We start from the raw sequence: 23397 nt of genomic DNA, 5'->3' as shown, positions 1-23397 counted from the left end.
TCCTGTAGTTCTTGACCAGGTTTGCACACACTGCAGCAGGGATTTTGGCCCACTCCTCCATACAGACCTTCTCCAGATCCTTCAGGTTCGGGGCTGTCGCTGGGCAATACGGACTTTCAGCTCCCTCCAAAGATATTCTATTGGGTTCAGGTCTGGAGACTGGCTAGGCCACTCCAAACCTTGAGATGCTTCTTACAGAGCCACTCCTTAGTTGCCCTGGCTGTGTGTTTCGGGTCGTTGTCTTGCTGGAAGACCCAGCCACGACCCATCTTCAATGCTCTTACTGAGGAAGGAGGTTGTTGGCCAAGATCTCGCGATACATGGCCCCATCCATCCTCCCCTCAATACGGTGCAGTCGTCCTGTCCCCTTTGCAGAAAGCATCCCCAAAGAATGATGTTTCCACCTCCATGCTTCACGGTTGGGATGGTGTTCTTAGAGTTGTACTCATCCTTCTTCTTCCTCCAAACACGGCGAGTGGAGTTTAGACCAAAAAGCTCTATTTTTGTCTCATCAGACCACATTGACCTTCTCCATTCCTCCTCTGGATCATCCAGATGGTCATTGGCAAACTTCAGACGGGCCTGGACATGCGCTGGCTTGAGCAGGGGACCTTGCGTGCGCTGCAGGATTGTTAATCCATGACGGCGTAGTGTGTTACTAATGGTTTTCTTTGAGACTGTGGTCCCAGCTCTCTTCAGGTCATTGACCAGGTCTGCCGTGTAGTTCTGGGCTGATCCCTCACCTTCCTCATGATCATTGATGCCCCACGAGGTGAGATCTTGCATGGAGCCCCAGACCGAGGTGATTGACCGTCAACTTCAACTTCTTCCATTTTCTAATAATTGCGCCAACAGTTGTTGCCTTCTCACCAAGCTGCTTGCCTATTGTCCTGTAGCCCATCCCAGCCTTGTGCAGGTCTACAATTTTATCCCCTGATGTCCTTACACAGCTCTCTGGTCTTGGCCATTTGGAGAGGTTGGAGTCTGTTTGATTGAGTGTGTGGACAGGTGTCTTTTATACAGGTAACGAGTTCAAACAGGTGCAGTTAATACAGGTAAGGAGTGAAGAACAGGAGGGCTTCTTAAAGAAAAACTAACAGGTCTGTGAGAGCCGGAATTCGTACTGGTTGGTAGGTGATCAAATACTTATGTCATGCAATAAAATGCAAATAATTTCCTTAAAAATCATACAATGTGATTTCCTGGATTTTTGTTTTAGATTCCGTCTCTCACAGTTGAAGTGTACCTATGATAAAAATTACAGACCTCTACATGCTTTGTAAGTAGGAAAACCTGCAAAATCGGCAGTGTATCAAATACTTGTTCTCCCCACTGTATATGCAATAAGGAAATTGCACGAGATCCTCTGTTGCTATTTTCAGGGTAGCCCCTAAGGGCTTACTTTCTGTAACACCCAAGCAGAGGCCATAGCCTTCTTCGTTCCTTCTGGCCCGCCACTTATTATTTTTAAGTGGAAGTCAGATTTACATTTACATTTAAGTCATTTAGCAGACGCTCTTATCCAGAGCGACTTACAAATTGGTGCATTCAGATAGCATGCAATGGCGGGGTCACTGGTTTAGGGATGTTATGGCCCATCCTAAAACTGGGTAGAGGATGTTATGGCCCATCCTAAACTTGGGTAGGGGATGTTATGGCCCATCCTAAACTGGGTAGGGGATGTTATGGCCCATTCCTAAACTGGGTAGGGGATGTTATGGCCCATCCTAAACTGGTAGGGGATGTTAATGGCCCATCCTAAACTTGGGTAGGGGATGTTATGGCCCTTCCTAAACTGGGTAGGGGATGTTATGGCCATCCTAAACTGGGTAGGGGATGTTTATGGCCCATCCTAAACTGGTAGGGGATGTTATGTGGCCCATCCTTAAACTGGGTAGGGGATGTTATGGCCCATCCTAAACTGGGTAGGGGATGTTATGGCCCATCCTAAACTGGGTAGGGGATGTTATGGCCCATCCAAAACTGGGTAGGGGATGTTATGTACTTTACTTATATAGTATTTTTTTCTTCTTTTATTATTTTTTTATTGTCCAACAGCTGTTGCATAGGATAGTACCAATGTAACTTGTTGCTGTATTTATGTTTTGTTACTGTAGATTCTCATTTGAAAAACAATTGCAATAATAATAACTTTCTTTCACCTCGAAAATGTTTAGTAAGTTTTGTAGAGCCCCAGAATTTTTAGATAAAATGTTAAGGCATCAAAATGTGAATACTGTGCAAGGGGTGTGTAGACTTTCACAAGTCACTTTGGTTTCCTTATTCTAAAACAAGGCTGCTTTATACATTTAGCTTTAGGCCACATTTCCTTATTTACCCTCTTCCCCTCGCAGCTAAAGCAGTCTTGGGAGCATTCACAGAATATCACATGGCTTCTCTGTTTGAAGACAGCTGGGCACTCCTGAATCTTGTGAGAGGCCTTAAGACTCTAGGAGGAGGCTAGAAAGAGAGAGAGAGAAATAAGATAAATTATTGACCATAACTGTTCTGAAAGCAGTAAATACCACATTATTCCTGGTTTGTGGTCTGACAATGTTTGTCTAGCCTGTCCAATGTGGGCACAAAAACACTAAGTATATATCTCTACATTCAGTTCGGGGACAAGATAAACACTCATTACATTATGAAAATATGATTTGACATATTAAAACAAAGCAATCCTGGGATGTTGTTTTCAGATGCCTGTTCCAGCTGGTTTTCTAGTTTGGGAAATCAATAAATGCAATCAAATCAATACCTCCATAAACATTGCAATTCACAGCAAAGTCATATCAGCAGTGAAACATTACTGCAAAATAACACCAATTTACAGACATTTGTCAATCCACTAAAACTAAAAATACACATTAGAAACAAATTTGTATCATAACAGTCAAACATCCCCCCCCCCCCCCCCCCCCAAAAAAAAAGATCTGCCGTCCTCTAATTTTTGCAATGATACCGTTCCAAACAACAAGGACCCAGTTAGAAGCAGCCAAGTAAGAATTAGTGACCCAGTGTGTTAGTCACCACAGACCAGTAGCAGTTAGAACCACACACCAGTAGGCCAGTCAGTTTAAAAGAGTACCTCAGGCATCTTCCTCTTAATCAACCTGAGCTGTGGGGAGCTTGTGGATGTTTCCCCTCCTATCATCATGTCCTCAGTCTGCTCTGTTACTGGGGGTGCAGGGGATGGAGATGGAGAGGGTAGAGAGGGCTGGAGGGTCGGAGGGGGTGTGGGTTCAGTCATGGGTTCGGGGGGCGTAATAGGATGGGACAGTGGCTCCTTGGTGTCACACTGATCGAGGCTCAACACCTCATATTCAGTCATGTCAAAATCCTGCCCTGCACCATGAGAAGGGACCATGGTAAAACAAATTACAGACACATATCAGAATGTATGCTGAAGGCAGCAGTGAAATGTACTATAATTATTGAAGTGATGTAGATCATTTCATTACAGTGAGGTTGTTATGAGTTCAGTTTACTAAGGGGCAGAGTAGGGTTGTTGTTCTCTACACAGACCACGGGAGCAGACATCATCTGACCATGTGTACAGGCAGGGGGGATACCCTCTCTCACAGGACAAACAAGAATAACTACGCCATTAGGACGAGGACTCCTCTTCAGGGCCCTTAATTTAGTCTCTGCAGAATTATGTTCAGTACACTGGATTTCTATCCTATCATTCAATTTGCCATGCAAGCAGATGCAAAAGGCAAAAATAGCCTTTCATTATCCTGCTCTTTCGTTATCCTGCTCTTTCAGCATAAAGGATGCTTGATCACTTATCAGGTAATATCATGTTGTTCTGAAATCAAATAATCACATTGTAATTATTGTAAAATAAGTGTGTGGTAAATTGACAAAATAAATCAAAATGTGTTAATCTTCCACACAGTACCGCCACTTACAGTTATCCACAATATTATTGCTTCAAAAAAATGTATGTTAAGAGTCATGGTGCAAAAGCACTCCTTTTCACCTTTGTGACACTCAATAACCTCTTGGAAAATAGACTAATCAATCCAAAGAAAGTGAATCTCAAAGAAACTTTGGACTGTACAACACATACTGTATAATGAGACATGAAACACTGAATGAGTCTGGCCACCAGAGAGCAGGCTGTGGTCATTCAATGATAAAAGCTCAAAGTTAAGCATTCCTAGATGGGTCAAGAGCCTACCTGGCAGCCCTGTGGAAACTGACCTGCAGTCAGAAAGCGTCACAAACAGAAGGGAGATGTGGGGTTAGGGAGACTCAGGAAAGACAGTTTACAGAACTATTATCTGCAGGCTTAAACAGGAAGGAGGCCATATGATAGTTTAAGTTTTAATGTGACATGCACAAGTACAGTGAAATGCCTTTCTTGCAAGCTCTAAACCCAACAATGCAGTAAGCAATAACAATGTAATACCAAAAAATAACATAAGGTAAAACAAAAAGACAAATAAAAATAAGAAAAACATGAGAAAGTAAGCATATTATATACAGGGTTAGTCAGTTCCATATTTACAATATGCAGGAATACTGGAGTGATAGAGGTAGATGTGTATAGGGTTAAAGTGACTATGCATCAGGATATATGATAAATAGAGTAGAAGCAGCGTATATGACGATTGTATGTGAGTGGATGTGTGTATAGAGTCAGTATAAATGTGCATATTATGTGTGTGAACAAATTATGAAGTGAGTGTGTGTTGGAGTGTGAGTGTGTAGGGCCCTGTGAGTGTGCATAGAGACATTTTGAATAAAATAGGTCAACTCAGATAGTCCGTGTAGCCATTTGTTAGCTATTTAGTCTTATAGCTTGGGGATAGGAGCCTGTTGGTGTCAGACTTAATGCACCGGTACCGGCTTGCTGTGCGGAAGCAGAGAGAACAGTCTATGGCTTGGGTGGTTGGAGTCTAACAATTTTCCGGGTCTTCCTTTCACACGGCCAGATACAGAGGTCCTGGATGTCAGGGAGCTCGGCCCCAGTGATATACATATGTATATCACTGGGGCCATCAGGCTGTCCACACCACCCTCTGTAGAGCCATGCGATCGAGGGCGGTGCTATTGCCATACCAAGCAGTGATCCAGCCATTCAAAAATGCTCTCTTTTTTAAGATTAGAGGGCCCATGCCAAACCTTTTCAACCTCCTGAGGGGGAAGAGGTGCTATGTGTATGTGGACCATTTTACAGTGCCTTCGGAAAGTATTCAAACCCCTTGACTTTTTCCACATTTTCTTATGTTACAGCCTTATTCTAAAATTGATTAAATAATTTTTTCCCTCATAAATCTACACACAATACCACATAATGACAAAGAAAAAAATAGGTTTTTAGAAATGTTTGCTAATTTATAAAAAATAAAAAAACTGATGTCACATTTACATAAATATTCAGACCCTTTACTCAGTACTTTGTTGAAGCACCTTTGGCAGCGATTACAGGATCAAGTCTTCTTGGGTATGACGCTACAAGCTTGGCACACCTGTATTTGGGGAGTTTCTTCCATTCTTCTCTGCAGATCCTCTCAAGCTATGTCAGGTTAGATAGGGAGTGTTGCTGCACAACTATTTCCAGGTCTCTCCAGAGATGTTTAATCAGGTTCAAGTACTGGCCCTGGCTGGGCCACTCAAGGACATTTAGAGACTTGTCCTGAAGCCACTCCTGCGTTATCTTGGCTGTGTGCTTAGGGCCGTTGTCCTGTTGAAAGGTGAACCTTCACCCCAGTCTGAGGTCCTGAGCAGGTTTGCATCAAGGATCTCTGTACTTTGCTCTGTTCATCATTCCCTTGATCCTGACTAGTCTCCCAGTCCCTCCCACTGAAAAACATCCCCACAGCACGATGCTTCCACCAACATGCCTCACCGTAGGGATGGTGCCAGGTTTCCTCTAGATGTGACGCTTGGCATTCAGGCCAAAGAGTTCAACCTTGATTTCATCAGACCAGAGAATCTTGTTTCTCAAGGTCTGAGAGTCTTTAGGTGCCTTTTGGCAAACTCCAAGCGGGCTGTCATGTGTCTTTTACTGAGGAGTGGCTTCCGTCTGGCCACACCACCATAAAGGCCTGATTGGTGGAGTGCTGCAGAGATGGTTGTCCTTCTGGAAGGTTCTCCCATCTCCACAGAGGAACTCTAGAGCTCTGTCAGAGTGACCATCAGGTTCTTGGTCACCTCCCTGACCAAGGCCCTTCTCCCCCGATTGCTCAGTTTGGCCGGGCGACCAGCTCTAGTAAGAGTCTTGGTGGTTCCAAACATCTTCTATTTAAGAATGATGGAGGCCACTATGTTCTTGAGGACCTTCAATGCTGCAGACATTTTTGGTACCCTTCCCCAGATCTGTGCCTTGACACAATCGTGTCTTGGAGCTCTACGGACAATTCCTTCGACCTCATGGCTTGGTTTTTGCTCTGACATGCACTGTCAACTGTGGGACCTTATATAGACAGGTGTGTGCTTTTCCAAATCATTTCCAATCAATTGAATTTACCACAGGTGGACTCCAATCAAGTTGTAGAAACATCTCAAGGATGATCAATGGAAACAGCATACACCGGAGCTCAATTTCAAGTCTCATAGCAAAGGGGCTGAATACTTATGTAAATAAGGTATTTAGTTTTTTAATTTTTAATTTAATTTGCATAAATTCCTTAGTGATTTGGACACCGAAGAACTTGAAGCTCTCGACCTGCTCCACTACAGCCCGTCGATGTGCATGGGGCCGTGCTCACCCCTTTGTTTCCTGTAGTCCATGATCAGCTCCTTGGTCTTACTGACATTGAGGGAGAGATTGTTGTTATGGCACCATACTGCCAGGTCACTGACCTCCATGTAGGCTGTCTCATCGCCGCCAGTGATCAGGCCTACCACTGCATCATCTATGGATTTGTTTGGGCGGTATGCAAATTTTAGTGTGTCTAGGGTGACTGGGATGATAGAGTTGATGTGTGCCATAACCAGCCTCTCAAAGTACTTCATGATTACAGATGTGAGTGTTACAGGGTGGTAGTCATTGTTGCATTAAGACTTAGAGTTTTTGGGAACAGGAATGATGGTGGTCATCATGGACAGTAGACCCTGCCACATGCGTCAGGCAGCCTATGTAATATGATTCCACCTTATTCCTATATTGACCTTTTGCTAATTTGATGACTCTGCAGAGGTCATAGCGGGACTGCTTGTACTTGTTCCGGTCCTCAGCCATAGTCTCCGGGTTGTCTGCAATAGCCCTATGTGTGGTAGCCCTGTCGTTTAGTTTAGCACCAACCTCAGTGTTAATCCAGGCCTTTTGATATGGGAAGCAGCAAACCTTAACTGTAGGGACAACATCGCAGATGCATTCCTAATGAAGCCGGTGACGGAGGTGGTTAGCTTGTCAATGTTATTGGCGGAGTTGCAAAACATCAGCCAATCAGTGCTAGCAAAGCAGTCCTGTAGCATAATCTCTGATTTTGGTGACCATTTCTCAATGGAGTAAGTCAGGGGTACTTCCAGTTTGAGATTCTGCTTGTAAACAGGAAGCAGGAGTACGGAGTCATGATCTGATTTGCCGAATAGCGGACGAGGGAAGGCTTTGTATGCTTGCTTGTGGGTAGAATAACTGGTCTAGGACTTTATTGCCCCTAGTGGCAAAGGAGACATGTTGATGGAAGTTGGGCATCTTGTGTCTTAATGACGCAGAGTTAAAATCACCGGCAACCAGAAAAGCAGCCTCCGGATGTACGTTTTCCTGCTTGTTTATAGCCTTGTATAGTTCATTAAGTGCCAGTTTGTTATTAGTCTTGTCCTGAGGTGGAAAGTATACAACTGTCACGATAACAGCTGAAAAGTCCCTCGGAAGGTAAAAGGGTCGGAATTTAACCATCAGGTATTCCAAGACGCGTGAACAATTGGTCGACACTTCCACCGCCCTCGAGTCAGCACACCAGTTGTTGATGAAGAGGCAAACCCCTCCCCTTCTCAATTTCCCTGACTCCACTGTCCTGTCCGCACGTGAATGGAGAATCAATTGAGTTGGATAGCCTTGGGGGGTATCTTGTCTGAGAGCCATGTTTCAGAAAAGCAGAGAATATTGCAGTTTCGAGACTACAGTTGGTTGGTTGAAGCTGGTAGACCAAAACCGATATTAAAAGGCTCAAGTTCGAGTCATTCAAAAAATATCTCCCTATCCTCTGCATTCCATTTCCACGTAATATGGCGGAGACTCGCACATGAGCCTTTTACTTTCGGTTTTGGTCCACTAGCTTCAAACACATGTAAAAAAATATATTTGTTGTTATTGAAAATATATTCCACAGCGATTTAGATGGTACAATGATTCCCTACAATATTCAGTGCTTGTTCTCTCTCATAAACTGAAATTAAGCAAACAGTGTAGAATTTTTGCAACCAGGAAATGGCAGTGATTTCCACTTGATAACACAGCCACAAAGTCAGATCAGCTTTCCCATTTTGACAACAGATGCAGCTCCGGTGGGAGAAATCAAAAAGTGAATATCACAGCCAATCACAACCCTGGTGAGTAAGTAATACTAAGAAACACTATCATGTCACTATTACTGCAGATATATTATGGACAATTTCTGAAATTACAATGTAAAAATTATACAGAAATCATATGTGTAACACCTTTAAACTGTGCTCACTGTTTTCACCAGTGCTATGGTCAACCATTATTTGCCAAATATACCATATTTGCTCTACTAGCCATTCTGGTGCACATGCTAGTGTACAAAAATTGCCAATCCAATGTGCCGTTTTCAGTGTTAACATATTGCTACTTAGCTATTACTTGGTAGTTATCTAAGAGGTCATACAAATGTCTTATAGAAAAAGTAATAACACTCCCTTCCCTGCCCTTGTTGTGGCCAATCGATCTGTCTGTATCTTGGTTAGTTATGTAAGTGTATGTGGCAGTATAATCTCACCCTTGGTGTAGCCAATCTCTGACTTGCTGCGCATCATCGTCCTGGCCCTTTGTTGTCCAGCTGCAGACTGGGTGTGGACAGATCCAGGGTCCATCTCAGTTGGGTCGGACTGGTAGGCGGACAAGTCCTGCATGCTGAAACTTCGCAGTCTATCTGACAGTACTCCTTGGCTCTGGTGTGGGAGACAAAATACACTGCTCAAAAAAATAAAGGGAACACTTAAACAACACAATGTAACTCCAAGTCAATCACACTTCTGTGAAATCAAACTGTCCACTTAGGAAGCAACACTGATTGACAATAAATTTCACATGCTGTTGTGCAAATGGAATAGACAAAAGGTGGAAATTATAGGCAATTAGCAAGACACCCCCAATAAAGGAGTGATTCTGCCAGGTGGTGACCACAGACCACTTCTCAGTTCCTATGCTTCCTGGCTGATGTTTTGGTCACTTTGGAATGCTGGCGGTGCTCTCACTCTAGTGGTAGCATGAGACGGAGTCTACAACCCACACAATGGCTCAGGTAGTGCAGCTCATCCCAGGATGGCACATCAATGCGAGCTGTGCAAGAAGGTTTGCTGTGTCTGTCAGCGTAGTGTCCAGAGCATGGAGGCGCGCTACCAGGAGACAGGCCAGTACATCAGGAGACGTGGAGGAGGCCGTAGGAGGGCAACAACCCAGCAGCAGGACGCTACCTCCGCCTTTGTGCAAGGAGGAGCACTGCCAGAGCCCTGCAAAATGACCTCCAGCAGGCCACAAATGTGCATGTGTCTGCTCAAACGGTCAGAAACAGACTCCATGAGGGTGGTATGAGGACCCGACGTCCACAGGTGGGGTTGTGCTTACAGCCCAACACCGTGCAGGACGTTTGGCAATTGCCAGAGAACACCAAGATTGGCAAATTCGCCACTGCGCCCTGTGCTCTTCACAGATGAAAGCAGGTTCACACTGAGCACATGTGACAGACGTGACAGAGTCTGGAGAAGCCGTGGAGACGTTCTGCTGCCTGCAACTTCCCCACATGACCGTTTGGCGGTGGGTCAGTCATGGTGTGGGGTGGCATTTCTTTGTGGGGCCGCCACAGCCCTCCATGTGCTCGCCAGAGGTACCTGACTGCCATTAGGTACCGAGATGAGATCCTCAGAGCCCTTGTGAGACCATATGCTGACACATGCACATTTTGGCCTGCTGGAGGTCATTTTTCAGGGCTCTGGCAGTGCTCCTCTTGCACAAAGGCGGAGTAGCGGTCCTGCTGCTTGGTTGTTGCCCTCCTACGGCCTCCTCCACGTCTCCTGATGTACTGGCGTTCTCCTGGTAGCGCCTCCATGCTCGGACACTACGCTGACAGACACAGCAAACCTTCTTGCCACAGCTCGCATTGATGTGCATCCTGGATGAGCTGCACTACCTGAGCCACTTGTGTGGGTTGTAGACTCCCTCTCATGCTACCACTAGATGAGAGCACCGCCAGCATTCCAAATGACCAAAACATCAGCCAGGAAGCATAGGAACTGAGAAGTGGTCTGTGGTCACCACCTCAGAATCACTCCTTTATTGGGGGTGTCTTGCTAATTGCCTATAATTTCCACCTTTTGTCTATTCCATTTGCACAACAGCATGTGAAATTTATTGTCAATCAGTGTTGCTTCCTAAGTGGACAGTTTGATTTCACAGAAGTGTGATTGACTTGGAGTTACATTGTGTTGTTTAAGTGTTCCCTTTATTTTTTTGACAGTGTACATGAACACTAGGAATTATCTATATGAATAGAGAAAAACATCACTTCATCGCACCCAGAACAAATCAGAAATTCAAAAAGTCAGCATTACCTTTGTCGCAGCCAGTACTGCAGCTGTGGCTGCCACATTCAAACCTTTCCTCCCAAAAGTCACCAGAGTGTCATAGCTTTTGTCCTTTGCTTGGCAGAGATAGTCATCAATGTCCTGGACAGACAGAAATACACACACATATTACAGTAACTGTCTTTTTCTTGGCAGGTCATGTGAAAAACACAATTCATTAGGTTTGATGTACTGCATGTACAGTACAGTCAAAGTTTGGACACACCTACTCATTCAAGGGTTTTTCTTTATTTTTTACTATTTCTACATTGTAGAATAATACCGAAGACATCAAAACTATAAAATAACACATATGGAATCATGTGGTAACCAAAAGTGTTAAACAAATCAAAATATATTTTATATTGAGATTCTTCAAAGTAGCCACCCTTTGCCTTGACAGCTTTGCACACTCTTTGGCATTCTCTCAACCAGCTTCATGAGGTAGTCACCTAGAATGTTTTCATTTAACAGGTGTGCCTTGTTAAAAGTTAATTTGTGGAATTTCTTTCCTTCTTAATGCGTTTGAGCCAATCAGTTGTGTTGTGACAAGGTAGGGGTGGTTTACAGAAGATAGCCCTATTTGGTAAAAGACCAAGTCCATATTATGGCAAGAACAGCTCAAATAAGCAAAGAGAAATGACAGTCCATCATTACTTTAAGACATGAAGGTCAGTCAATCTGGAAAATCTCAAGAACTTTGAAAGTTTCTTCAAGTGCAATCGCAAAAACCACCAAGCGCTATGATGAAACTGGCTCTCATGAGGACTGCCATAGGAATGGAAGACCCAGAGTTACCTCTGCTGCAGAGGATAAGTTCATTAGAGTTACCAGCCTCAGAAATTGCAGCCCAAATAAATGCTTCAGAGTTCAAGTAACAGACGCATCTCAACATCAACTGTTCAGATACTGCGTGAATCAGGCCTTCGTGGTCGAATAGCTGCAAAGAAACCACTACTAAAGGACACCAATAAGAAGAGACTTTCTTGGGCCAAGAAACATGAGCAATCGACATTAGGCCGGTGGAAATCTGTCCTTTGGTCTGATGAGTCCATATTTGAGATTTTTTGTTCCAACCGCGGTGTCTTTGTGAGACGCAAAGTAGGTGAACGGTTGCTCTCTGCATGTGTGGTTCCCACCGGGAAGCATGGAGGAGGAGGTGTGATGGTGCTTTGCTGGTGACACTGTCAGTGATTTATTTAGAATTCAAGGCACACTTAACCAGCATGGCTACCACAGCGATATGCCATCCCATCTGGTTTGGGCTTAGTGGGACTTTCATTTGTTTTTCAACAGAACAATGGCCAAACAGACCTCCAGGCTGTGTAAGGGCTATTTGACCAAGAAGGAGAGTGATGGAGTTTAACACTTTTTTGGTTACTACATGATTCCACATGTTATTTCCTAGATTTTATGTCTTCACTATTATTCTACAATGTCGAAAATAAAGAAAAACCTTGGAATGAGTAGGTGTGTCCAAACTTTTGACTGGTACTTTAATAAAATGTTTAGCCGAGCATATAAACCATTTTTAACATAGAAGACAGCTTATAGTACATTTCAAGTGGACAATGAAAACTGGACTAATGCACAGACCTCACCTTTTCTTTTGAAGAAAGTGTTGGGTGAACAAACTTCCTGTATAGAACGCTGGACCCCTTTGTGTAGGGAGACAGTAACCATACCACAAAGGCAATCTTCAGCTCATAATAGAAAGGAACCCTACAGTAAAGGGAAGAATAATACAGCGATCATTTAGAGCATTCATAAAATCTACACTCAATTACAATAGCATCATCAGTCTTATGACTATCTGTCACACCCTGATGTGTTTCACCTGTCTTTGTCCTTGTCTCCAACCCCCACCAGGGTTCTCCCATCTTCCCCCATTATCCGCTGTGTATTTATACCTGCGTTTTATGTTTGTATGTTGCCAGTTCGTCAAGTCCCACCAGCATGTTCCCGTGTTTTCTGTGCTCTAGTTTTTGTTTTTCCTAGTTTTCCCAGTTCTGACCTTTCTGCCTGCCGTCCTGTACCTGCCTGACTCTGATTTGGATTATGGCTCTTTGCCTGCCTTGACTTACCTTTTGCCTGCCCCTTGTACTATAATAAACTTTGAGACTCATACTATCCACCTCCTGTATCTGGGTCTTAGCCTGAGCCATAATACTATCCTGCTGTAGGCCGATGCTATGTGACTGTGTACTATTTCAGAACAATATTTAGGACTTCATAATATAACTATATATTAAAACAAGTGAAATAATACTATACATAAACAAAACATATATTTTATAATACAAAATTTACTTACCAAAAGATAAATATATCTGTGATGGTTTCCATGGTTGTGAATAGGGCAAATATTATCCAGTACATCATCCATTTTACCTTTAAAAGTAGAATAACTCTGTTAGTCTTGCACATAATAGTTCAGAAATATTAATCTAAATTCTAATAAATCCTGTTTTAAAACTACAATATGTCAAAAATGTACAGAGATGTGAGTTGTAGATCTGTCACTCTCATTGAAAGCAAGTTTTTATCCCGTTTTTAAATTTTGTTTTTGAATCTTTTACTTTCGGTTTTGCACGCCTGCTTCAAACACCTGAAAACACAATTTTTTTTGTTATGCAAATTTATATTTCACTGCGATTTAGATAATACAATGATTCTTTACACTATACTTGCTTGTTTTGTCACAAACTGAAATTAGGCGAACTATTAGAATTTTTGCAACCAAAAAAAGGTGGAGCGATTTCTGCATAGTGCATCTTTAAGTAATTCAGTCCAATAGTTGTCTGGGTCTGTGAAACTGGCCCATAATGTGTAATCTATACAGACTGACTCAATATGGCACGTTACTGTTTGGTTTAATTTTCACATTTTTCAGACTGCTGCTCATACTCACATATTCCTTCACATCCTTTGACTTGACAGCTTTGTATGAGTAGTATGCGGGATATAATGTGCCAAATATAAGCCTGGAAAACATCAAACATGTCATAAGCCTCTGCAATAAATGTTAGTCCAGCACAGCCACACACATTTATGGGGATAAAAGCAAATAAAGCGCAGTAAAGTGGAAACAGTCCAAAGTACAGCAACTGACCGCAGTTCACAACTGAATTGTCACATCATCAAAAAACAAACATCTCTGTTTTTTAACTGACACCCCAGTTCTGGGTATTGGGTTTATTATTCATTTAGTTTAAAACTGTTTTAGATTTTATGTAGTGTAATTCGTGTTTATATAAAAAAAAAAACTATAATACACCAACTGGGAGTAACTATTTGAGCATTTCCTTTGCGCCATGACCCATTGACATCAATGAGGCCTCCGCGAAACTCCGAATTTCACGGGCTCAAGTAATTCCAATTCCGCCCATATTGTTGAATGTTACTGATATGAAGATACTAATATTTTCAACAACAATCAAAAACAAATAACTAAACTGACATCAGAGCTCATCTAAAATCTGAAAGATTAAAACAGGGACACGAGGACTCTTGGCCTACCCATGTGCGACTGTATAACTCTCAAACAGGACCCCTTGAAGCAACAGTTCAGCAACAGCTGGGGGTGCGACCTGCTAAAATTACTGACCTGTGACCTACATATGCATACACGGGTTATCCTGTAGAAAACAATTCCAAATACATAAGGTCAATCAAAACAAAAATGTATTCAGTGTTTCTGCTCAAGACCTCAGAACAACAAATAAAATATGTGGTTGGATAGGCAATATAGCTTTGAATGCCAAGACAGCCAGAAGAAACTTGCAGCCCCTCGCGTCTTTAAACAGCAATGTAATATGATATTATAATCTAAATTTAATTGACGTGCTATTTTGATATTTGTTTTAGGCCTACTCAAAGCCCATATGTTGTGAACACGTTTAATAATTTCTCCATATTACAATAATAGGAATGGGCAGTGGAGCCTAGAATTTTGCCTCCATAGTCGAATATGCTTAAATATTCGGGTGACAAAAATTATCAGAACATGTTGCAATAAAGCCTATAATTATATGCAACACTTGCATTGTAACCTGAAAAGGTTGACCCATCCCTTTGTTTTCCAAATAAAGAATATCAAGTATCATAAAATAGCTCCGCTCACCCCACCGCACTGTGTTTTGGCCATTTTATTCAGTCAACTTTGCATTTAAGCCTACTGTATGACATATCAATGGCTAAATAATTTTTGTTTTATTATTTACATATGATGAGCAGACAGATATCAATAAAAATATACATATTTAATTTGGCCAATCGTCATTCTTTATCTGGACTGGAAATAAAACGCATGTGAATACATAATAGAGCACATATCATCGACCCATTGAATGTGATATGACAATGAACCCATTCTTTCAGTAAGGAATAACATTTCAGTCATAAACAGAACACAATATTCTGTCTGTCTCGTCTCAAACCCCCGAGACACCGTCTCTGCTTAGAAATAAGGTGTCCTAAATAGGCTATAAAGCGGCCACTGCTGACATGCACCTTGTGTCACTGAAAAAAACCCAGATTTATCGTAAACGGCATTATCTCGAGGTGGGCTATTTTAGAAATGAGAGAGAATGTGATAAAAATAACTTACACCACAAGTCTAGAGATTATCCAAGAGACCATTGTGCTGAGGCGGCGACAGAACGTGCTGTCAACAGGGAGGAGTTTCCTTCTTGAGCGTTGGCAGTTGCCATTTGACAGCAGCGTCAGCGAGCGCCAACCAAGGCGTCAAACGATGTGCCGCACCCAGACATGAACGTGATTCAGAGTGAACAGCTGTGACTACTGAAATGATCATGTCATTGGCCTACCTACCTAATATTGTTTATATGTATACTGAACAAAAATATCAACTCAACATGTAAAGTGTTGGTTTCATGAGCTGAAATAAAAGATCCCAGAACTGTTCCATATGCACACAAAAAGCTTATTTCTCTAAAATGTTGTGCCACCAATTAGTTTACATCCCTGTTAGTGAGCATTTCTCCTTTGCCAGGATAATCCATCAACCTGACAGGTGTGACATATCAAGAAGCTGATTAAACGGCATGATCATTACACAGGTGCACCTTGTGCTGGGAAAATAAAAGGCCACTAAAATGCACACACAACACAATGCCACAGATGTCTCAAGTTTTGAAGGAGCCTGCAATTGGCATGCTTACTGCAGGAATGTCCACCAGAGCTGTTGCCAGAGAATTTTATGTTCATTTCTTGAACATAAGCCACCTCCAACATCATTTTAGAGAATTTGGCAGTATGTCCAGACAGCCTCACAACCGCAGACCATGTGTAACCACGCCAGCCCAGGACCTCCACATCAGTCCTTTTCACCTGCGGGATCATTTTAGACCAGCCACCTGAACAGCTGCTTAAACTGTTGGTTTGCACAACCGAAAAATGTCTGCACAAACTGTCAAAAAACGATTCAGGGAAGCTCATCTGCGTGCTCATTGTCTTCACCAGGGTCTCGACCTGACTGCAGTTTGGCGTCGTAACCGACTTCAGTGGGAAAATACTCACCTTCGATGGCCACTGACACGCTGGAGAAGTGTGCTCTTCATGGGTGAATCCCGGTTTCAACTGTACCGGAGAGATGGCAGACAGCGTGTATGGCATAGTGTGGGCGAGCAGTTTGCTGATGTCAACGTTGTGAACAGAGTGCCCCATGGTGGAGGTGGAGTTATGGTATTGGCAGGCATAAGCTACGGACAACAAACACAATTGAATTCTGTCGATGGCAATTTAAATGCACAGAGATGATATGTCATTCATCCGCTGCCATCACCTGTTTCAGCATGATAATGCAAGGATCTGTACACAATTCCTGGAAGCTGAAAATGTCCCAGTTCTTCAATGGTCTGCATACTCACCAGACATGCCACCCAATGAGCATGTTTGGGATGCTCTGGATCATTGTATACGACAGCGCGTTCCAGTTCCTGCCAATGTACAGCAACTTCACACAGCCATTGAAGAGGAGTGGGACAACATTCTACAGCCTGATCAACTCTATGCGAAGGAGATGTCGTGTTGCATGAGGCAAATGGTGGTACCTTTTTTTTTAAGGTATCTGTGATCAACAGATGCATATCTGTATTCCTAATCATGTTAAATCCATAGATTAGGGCTTAATGAATTTTTCAATTGACTGATTTCCTTATATGAACTGTAACTCAGTAAAATATTTGAAGTAGTTGCATTTATATTTTTGTTCAGTGTATAATGAATGTTTTAAATGGTGATTAAGTATGAAGATTGTTAGGTTGTAATAATTAATATCACCTCGGTTAATAAGCCTATTGCAGAGAAACTCTGGAACTAAAAACAAACAGATGAGCAGGCCAGGTAGTCTGGATTAAACATGTTGTAAGAGTATGACAAACACCTGTAACTGCTCAGTTTCAGAAACAATAAAACACGTATTATAATTATCTGCCATTAGTTGATGCTTGTAATCTTGGGAGTTTTCCCTAAAACATAATTGACAGCTAGAGTCCTTTTTTTGACTGGTAACCTACATATCAACAGTCAGAGGACAGAGATAGGGTTTGGTTACATTACACAAAGGCTGCTGAGTGAGGGCTGTGGCTGGTAGAAAAATAATCCCTTTGTCCATATTAGAAACCAAGGGAAAAGCACCCAAGAGAAAATAATCTCACACCTGAATGTTTTCCCAGATGTTGCTCTTCCCCATAAAATAAGCAATAAAAGTAGTGACCTACAAAACAGATTCACATTACTCCTCTATTGTCCTTATCTTTCAGGTCACATTCAATTATGGAGAGGCCAGACAACAGTAAAATTGACTATGTTCATTTACATAATTTCCTGCACACAGAAAAAACAGAAGTATGCACAGAAAAAACACCCCATAACACACAGGGTCTGAAACAAAACTAACCAATCATTTTTATTTTTTACTGAATAAGCACAACAAATTATTAGGACTTTGAGGCCAACAATATACAGTTAAAGAAGCTGGATCTCAATGTAAAAAATATGTTAGTCAATTTCCATGCATTCTTTACCCCCTCCAAACAACTTTATATAAGACAACATAATATAGATACATATGTACTGTACAGAGACAAACTACTGAAAGAAGTTTGTTTTTTAGTTCTAGCGTTTCTAATGCTGAAAGTGAATGAAATATCGTATTAAAATGTAATACTGTATTCAATTTGGATCTAGATCAGAGTAGTGATGGATTCAAGTTTCATGAACACTTGAATGTGATGAGTCACTCATTTCATTTCTCAATGTAGAGCAAGACGTTTCCATTACAGATTAGATATGTCAGTGACCGGCACAGAGTAAGTCTCTAGTTAATCCACCCAATTGGAGAATGAAGCCTCGACTTCCCCAAATACAAGACCAAAAGAATCAGACCACACTCAGCACTTAAGATACAGATGGGTCCTTCTTATTTTTAGCTATCTTGAGATTCATACATCTTTATTAAATGTTGGGTGTACAGACACACCACACATTGAGTGATTTCTGTGCTTACCCAGTTAACATGTAAGATCATAAAATCTCCTTTCCATTAAGAACAGATCTGATGTGTTATTTAGCCCTAAACATTGAAAAGTTCACAGCCCAAAGATAATCCAAAATAACTATGTGAAAGAAAGAGACAAAATGTGGTTGAGAAAACACTAGGTAAACCGTACACCGAAATTCACCTTGTACATCCTTAGGCAGGCAAAAGGACTTTAAGGGGACAGAAAGAGTTCAAGAGGTCAATCTTAGCTCCTTAAAGCTGCCAGTCTAGAATGCATCTCCTCAATGTCCTCCTCCGACTCATCCTCTGAGGCTGCAGCTGCGGCAGGAGGCTCCATTTCAGGCAGGGCGTCTGTGACTTTGCTGGGTGCTTTGCCAAGGGCACCTGATTTGGAACAAACCACCAGGGGTCAGCATGTATAATAGTCTTTTTTATCCTCACCAGACAGGCGATAATATACAGCCCCAAACAACTTTGAGACAAGCTTGATTACCAGAGGGACTATCTTTACCTGCTGTGATCTCAAAGAGGATCTTATCAACTTCCGCCTCTGCTGCCTCCTCCATCTCATCGTCATCCTCCATGCTTTCAAAGGTATCCTCCAGCATCTCCTCTATGATACCAGCCTGTGGGACACTCACAACATAAATAATCAATACTCAAACAGTATTTACTCATTTAAACATTGTTTTTCTTCAATATATATTCAAACATAGTTTATGTTTGTAGCTTTGGGGCCTCCCGAGTGGTGCAGCGGTCTAAGGCACTGTAGCGCTTGAGGCTTCGCTACAGATCTGGGTTCGGGAGACCCATGAGGCGACGCACAATTGGCCCAGCGTCATCCGGGTTCGGGGAGGTTTAGGCCGGCAGAGATGTCCTTGTCCTATCGCGCTCTAGCGACTCCTGTGGCGGGCCGGGCCCATGCACCCTGACACAGTCAGCAGTTGTACGGTGTTTCCTCCGACACATTGGTGCGGCTGGCTTCCGGGTTAAGCGAGCAGTGTGTCAAGAAGCAGTGCGGCTTGGCAGGGTCGTGTTTCGGAGGACGCATGGCTCTCGATCTTCGCCTCTCCCGAGTCTGTACAGGAGTTGCAGCGATGGGACAAGACTAACTACCAATTGGATACCACAAAATGGGGAGAAAAAGGGGTAAAAATAATACTTTAAAAAATATATTATTTGGCAGTGGTTAAAAAAACTGGACCGCTTCCCTGAGTCCCTGAGACAGCTACACACATAGAGAAACGGACATGAGCAGTGATAGATTTATGCTCCCAACAGACACAAAGTGGCCACAGTGAGTCAGCAGATATGCGACTGACCTTCATCATCTCCTTAGACAGCTCCCTCATGGTGCCCTGGATCTCTGGGATCTTTACTAAGCTCTGCATGGCTTTCATGACCTCTGTGCTCTTCTGAAGAGCCCCAGCTACACGCAATACAGCTGAAAAAATGACAGCAGAGTCACACACAACCTGTACTGTAGCATGACATGTAAAGTACATATTCATATTACGGACATAACTTGGCCTGACCACTTGGCTTGACCAGGAACAACTTAGGATCCTACTAGCTTACAAAGTGTTTCTATTAATTTATCATCAACTGAACTTATCTTGGGTATTTCCAAGATACACATGGCCAAAAGCTCGGCAAACATCTCATTACAAAATCATGAGCATTAATATGGAGTTGGTCCCCCCTTTGCTGCTATAACCTCCTCCACTCTTCTGGGAAGGATTTACACTAGATGTTGGAACATTGCTACAGGGACTTGCTTCCATTCAGTGAGGTCGGGCACTCATGTTGGCCGATTAGGTCTGGCTCGAAGTCGGCATTCCAATTCATCCCAAAGGTGTTCGATGGAGTTGAGGTCAGGGCTCTGTGCAGGCCAGTCAAGTTCTTCCACACCGATCTCGTCAAACCACCTCGCTTTGTGCACGGGGGCATTGTCATGCGGAAACAGGAAAGGGCCTTCCGCAAACTGTTGCCACAAAGTTGGAAGCACAGAATTGTCTAGAATATCATTGTATGCTGTAGCGTTAAGACTTCCCTTCACTGGAACTAAGGAACCTAGCTCAAACCATGAAAAACAGCCCCAGATCATTATTCCTCTTTCACCAAACTTTACAGTTGGCACTATGCACTGGGGCAGGTAGCATTCTCCTGGCATCTGCCAAACCCAGATTCATCCGTCGGACTGCCTGATGGTGATGCGTGGCTTATCACTCCAGAGAACACGTTTCCACTGCTCCGGAGTCCAATGGTGGCGAGCTTTACACTACTCCAGCCGACACTTGGCATTGCGCATGGTGATCTTAGGCTAGTGTGTGGCTGCTTGGTCATGGAAACCCATTTCATGAAGCTCCCGACAAACAGTTATTGGGCCGACGTTGATTCCAGAGGCAGGAACTCTGTAGTGAGTGTTGCAACCAAATACATTTTTACACCCCATGCGCTTCAGCGGTCCCATTCTGTGAGCTTGTGTGGCCTACCACTTTGCGGCTGAACCTTTGTTGCTCCTAGACGTTTCCACTTCACAATAACAGCTCTTACAGTTGACCGGGGCAGCTCTAGCAGGGCAGAAATTTTACGAACTGACTTGTTGGAAAGGTAGAATCCTATGACGGTGCCACATCTAAAGTCACTGAGCTCTTCAGTACGGGCCATTCTACTATCAATGTTTTCCTATGGAGATTGCATGTCTGTGTCCTCAATTTTATACACCAGTCAGCAACAGGTGTGGCTGAAATAGCCTAATCCACTAATTTGAAGGGGTGTCCACATACTTTTGCATATATAGTGTATATTGTATCTGGTGGCACTACATCAGTTGCTTTAACACTCACAAAGCTGGTTCTTCATGCTGAGTAGTACAGAGTTCATTTGGGCTTTGGAAGCATAAAGTTTGCTGACTGCACGCTTCGACTGGATCATCTCTTTTGCAAGAACCACACACACGTCCCGGTGTCCCTTTTTAGCAGCATCTTTAATGGATCTCTTTACCTTCTCCTCCTCCCTCTGAATGTCTGAGATACAAGAGAGGAACAATGAGAAACTGCTAAATAATGTAATATAACAAACTGTAATGTATAACATAAGTTTGACAGCAGCTTTCATTTGTGTAGGTTGTCTGCCAAACGCGCATTGGTGATAACATTTCACTTCCTTATGTTATAAAATACATATTACCAAGACAAATATTATTATTCATGTTCTGAATCGTTCAGTGGGGTCTTTGTCTCACATTTCATTAACAATAGTATACTGTTAATAAAAACTGTTGACAGAGCGGTGCAGCTTTCTTGCAGAAACTTTTGAGGATTTTACATGTTGTGGTGGTCGTCTTCAAAGTCATTTCCGCAGGTCGCAAAAAGAAAAAGTAGCATGACACGAGCTAGATTAAATGTAAAAGGCTTTTCAACTTTTTTTAAATAAAAAACAGTATGTTCAGTGTTCCATTGATATTTCTCAAAGATATGCTTTTTTTTAATGAGAAATCTTTAAATAATAACAGGAAAATATCGCATTGAAAGGTGTATACTAAAATCTGAAAATACTACGTCTCAAAATCGATATCTATCTTATCTCTATATGTTTTATGTCCTGCGGATTTGAGAAGAAAAATGAAGAGTTCAACCTGAAAGTGAGCCTTCATTCTTGCACAGCATCCAGCCTATAGCTGACACGAAGCTCTGTTGATTTAGTCACCCTAATTTTGGCCATCCTACAAGGGTAAAAACTCCAATAACTTTTGAATGGATTTTGATAGGCATGAGGTTTGGCCCATTGGTTTAACAGTATTTTACCCATTAGTGAAAATATGAGATTTTGATTGGACACCCTACTTTGTGTTTATGTTGCTTTAGTGTATTGAAAACGACTTGCTCTCTGACATTCTTAGAGTAACAAAGCAAAGTTGCACTGGACCTCACATAAAATAGCCTTGAAGCTCTTCTTCTCACCTCGAATTTGTCTGTCAATCACTCTCATCTCCTTCCTGATTTTGAGTGACCATTCATTTACCTTAAATGATAGAAAAAGTGAATTAAGCGTAAACAAAAAAAGAGTAAAATATGACATTAACTGTGCTATTCACTGTAAAGGTTAAAGGAAATGTTGTGTAAACACAGTACATTTGAGACAGAACCATGAAAACGTGCTTTACATTGGTTTGTTTACATCTGAAGATGGTGCTGACTGCTACCTGCTGCTTGTACTTTAACGTTATCTGTGTGGCTAGCCATAGCATTTTCGGGAATAAAGTTTGTAAAGATACGCTACACATTCTCTCAATACAAGTAGCAAGCACTTAACTAGCTAACAATCAAACTGAAACGCTAACGTTAGCTAGCTAGCTCAGCAACAGTTGCCTAACGTCGTTACTTGGCTAACGTTCGTTGGCTAACGTTAGGGAGCCAGCTCGTTAACGTTATCTGCTTTGGTAAACGTTGCATTAGCTACTTTAAAACACAACGTTATTCCATTGAAGTTGAAATACGACTGAGAAGAGTTATTCAATAAACGCAACACCGTCGCCATGCCACAAATAACCAGAGCTGGCTAACTTCGAATGCATTGTTTGGCTAGCTGTCCTTAACAGGCTCGCTGATAGCTGGCTAGCTCGCAAGCTCGTCGCCCCTCACCAGAAGCCTTTACTTACCAGGTCTTTCGGTGGTTTATCGTGTGTTTTCCCGAACAGCCCCATGTTAACTAACTTAGATAAACTGATAACAATACAGAAAACCACAGAAAAAGTGTCATACACCTTCAACCACTTCCTGATTCCAAGCTACGCCACTTCGCCTCACAGGCCACGTTCCAATACGTGCACGCAATCTTCTTTTCCTGTATTTTTTCCTTGAATCTAAATGACTGAAACTATGTAGTGATAAATGCTAAAATTTATCAAACGTATTCAATATTTCCAAAATGATAAGGTCGTCAATATACTTCAACCAATAGACCCAAAGCATGACATCAGAGATAGGCCTAGCAAATGTAATGTGTTTTGGATCCAACACAATGCAGTGAGTGGTAGGCTACCTGGTGGCCACTGAAATTGTAGAAACCGCAGGAACACATAGCCTAATAACTAGCCTGTGGGAATG

At 42.4% G+C, this 23397-nt stretch overlaps 2 protein-coding genes across 6 annotated transcripts; both read right to left on the bottom strand.

Annotated features, from left to right (window-relative positions):
• Positions 1–1649: 1649 nt before the first annotated feature.
• On the bottom strand, positions 1650–15478 carry LOC111963324 (receptor expression-enhancing protein 1). Of its 2 annotated transcripts, XR_011479789.1 has the most exons (9): positions 15371–15478; positions 13673–13745; positions 13076–13152; positions 12363–12483; positions 10750–10863; positions 8919–9090; positions 3089–3345; positions 1765–2460; positions 1650–1732 (listed from the first exon to the last, which is right to left on the bottom strand). XR_011479789.1 is itself a non-coding variant. In XM_023986677.2 (8 exons), the coding sequence occupies exons 1-8, from the start codon at positions 15400–15402 to the stop codon at positions 2386–2388; spliced, it is 921 nt and encodes a 306-aa protein (XP_023842445.1). In that variant the 5' UTR covers positions 15403–15478; the 3' UTR covers positions 1650–2385. The 2 variants fall into 2 exon arrangements, 1 of the variants encoding a protein (XP_023842445.1); XM_023986677.2 differs by having other exon boundaries at positions 1650–2460.
• Positions 15479–17873: 2395 nt separating this feature from the next.
• chmp3 (charged multivesicular body protein 3) lies at positions 17874–23344 on the bottom strand. Of its 4 annotated transcripts, none has more exons than XM_023986674.2 (6): positions 22950–23344; positions 22252–22312; positions 21136–21315; positions 19609–19730; positions 18798–18912; positions 17874–18670 (listed from the first exon to the last, which is right to left on the bottom strand). In XM_023986674.2, exons 1-6 carry the CDS (start codon positions 22992–22994, stop codon positions 18531–18533), a joined length of 663 nt encoding a protein of 220 aa, XP_023842442.1. In that variant the 5' UTR covers positions 22995–23344; the 3' UTR covers positions 17874–18530. The 4 variants fall into 4 exon arrangements, with proteins under 4 accessions (XP_023842442.1, XP_023842443.1, XP_023842444.1 ...); XM_023986675.2 differs by having other exon boundaries at positions 22222–22312; positions 23055–23112; XM_023986676.2 differs by having other exon boundaries at positions 23055–23112.
• Positions 23345–23397: the final 53 nt, after the last annotated feature.

This window comes from Salvelinus sp. IW2-2015, linkage group LG4q.2 (assembly GCF_002910315.2).
Source record: "Salvelinus sp. IW2-2015 linkage group LG4q.2, ASM291031v2, whole genome shotgun sequence".
NCBI lineage: Eukaryota > Metazoa > Chordata > Actinopteri > Salmoniformes > Salmonidae > Salvelinus > Salvelinus sp. IW2-2015.
This window is presented reverse-complemented; position numbering and strand designations above follow the sequence as displayed.

What these genes read in the sequence shown, in the direction of transcription:
- LOC111963324 (XM_023986677.2), bottom strand. Translation starts at nt 15,402, where the DNA reads ATGGTCTCTTGGATAATCTCTAGACTTGTGGT. An exon ending in ATAATCTCTAGACTTGTGGT is followed by an intron (nt 13,746 to 15,370) that starts GTAAGTTATTTT and finishes GATGTTTTCCAG; the next exon opens with GCTTATATTTGGCACATTAT. An exon ending in ACAGATATATTTATCTTTTG is followed by an intron (nt 12,484 to 13,075) that starts GTAAGTAAATTT and finishes CCTTTACTGTAG; the next exon opens with GGTTCCTTTCTATTATGAGC.
- chmp3 (XM_023986673.2), bottom strand. Translation starts at nt 22,994, where the DNA reads ATGGGGCTGTTCGGGAAAACACACGATAAACCACCGAAAGACCTG. An exon ending in CAGCATGAAGAACCAGCTTT is followed by an intron (nt 19,731 to 21,135) that starts GTGAGTGTTAAA and finishes TCATTTTTTCAG; the next exon opens with CTGTATTGCGTGTAGCTGGG. An exon ending in CCTCTTTGAGATCACAGCAG is followed by an intron (nt 18,671 to 18,797) that starts GTAAAGATAGTC and finishes GTTCCAAATCAG; the next exon opens with GTGCCCTTGGCAAAGCACCC.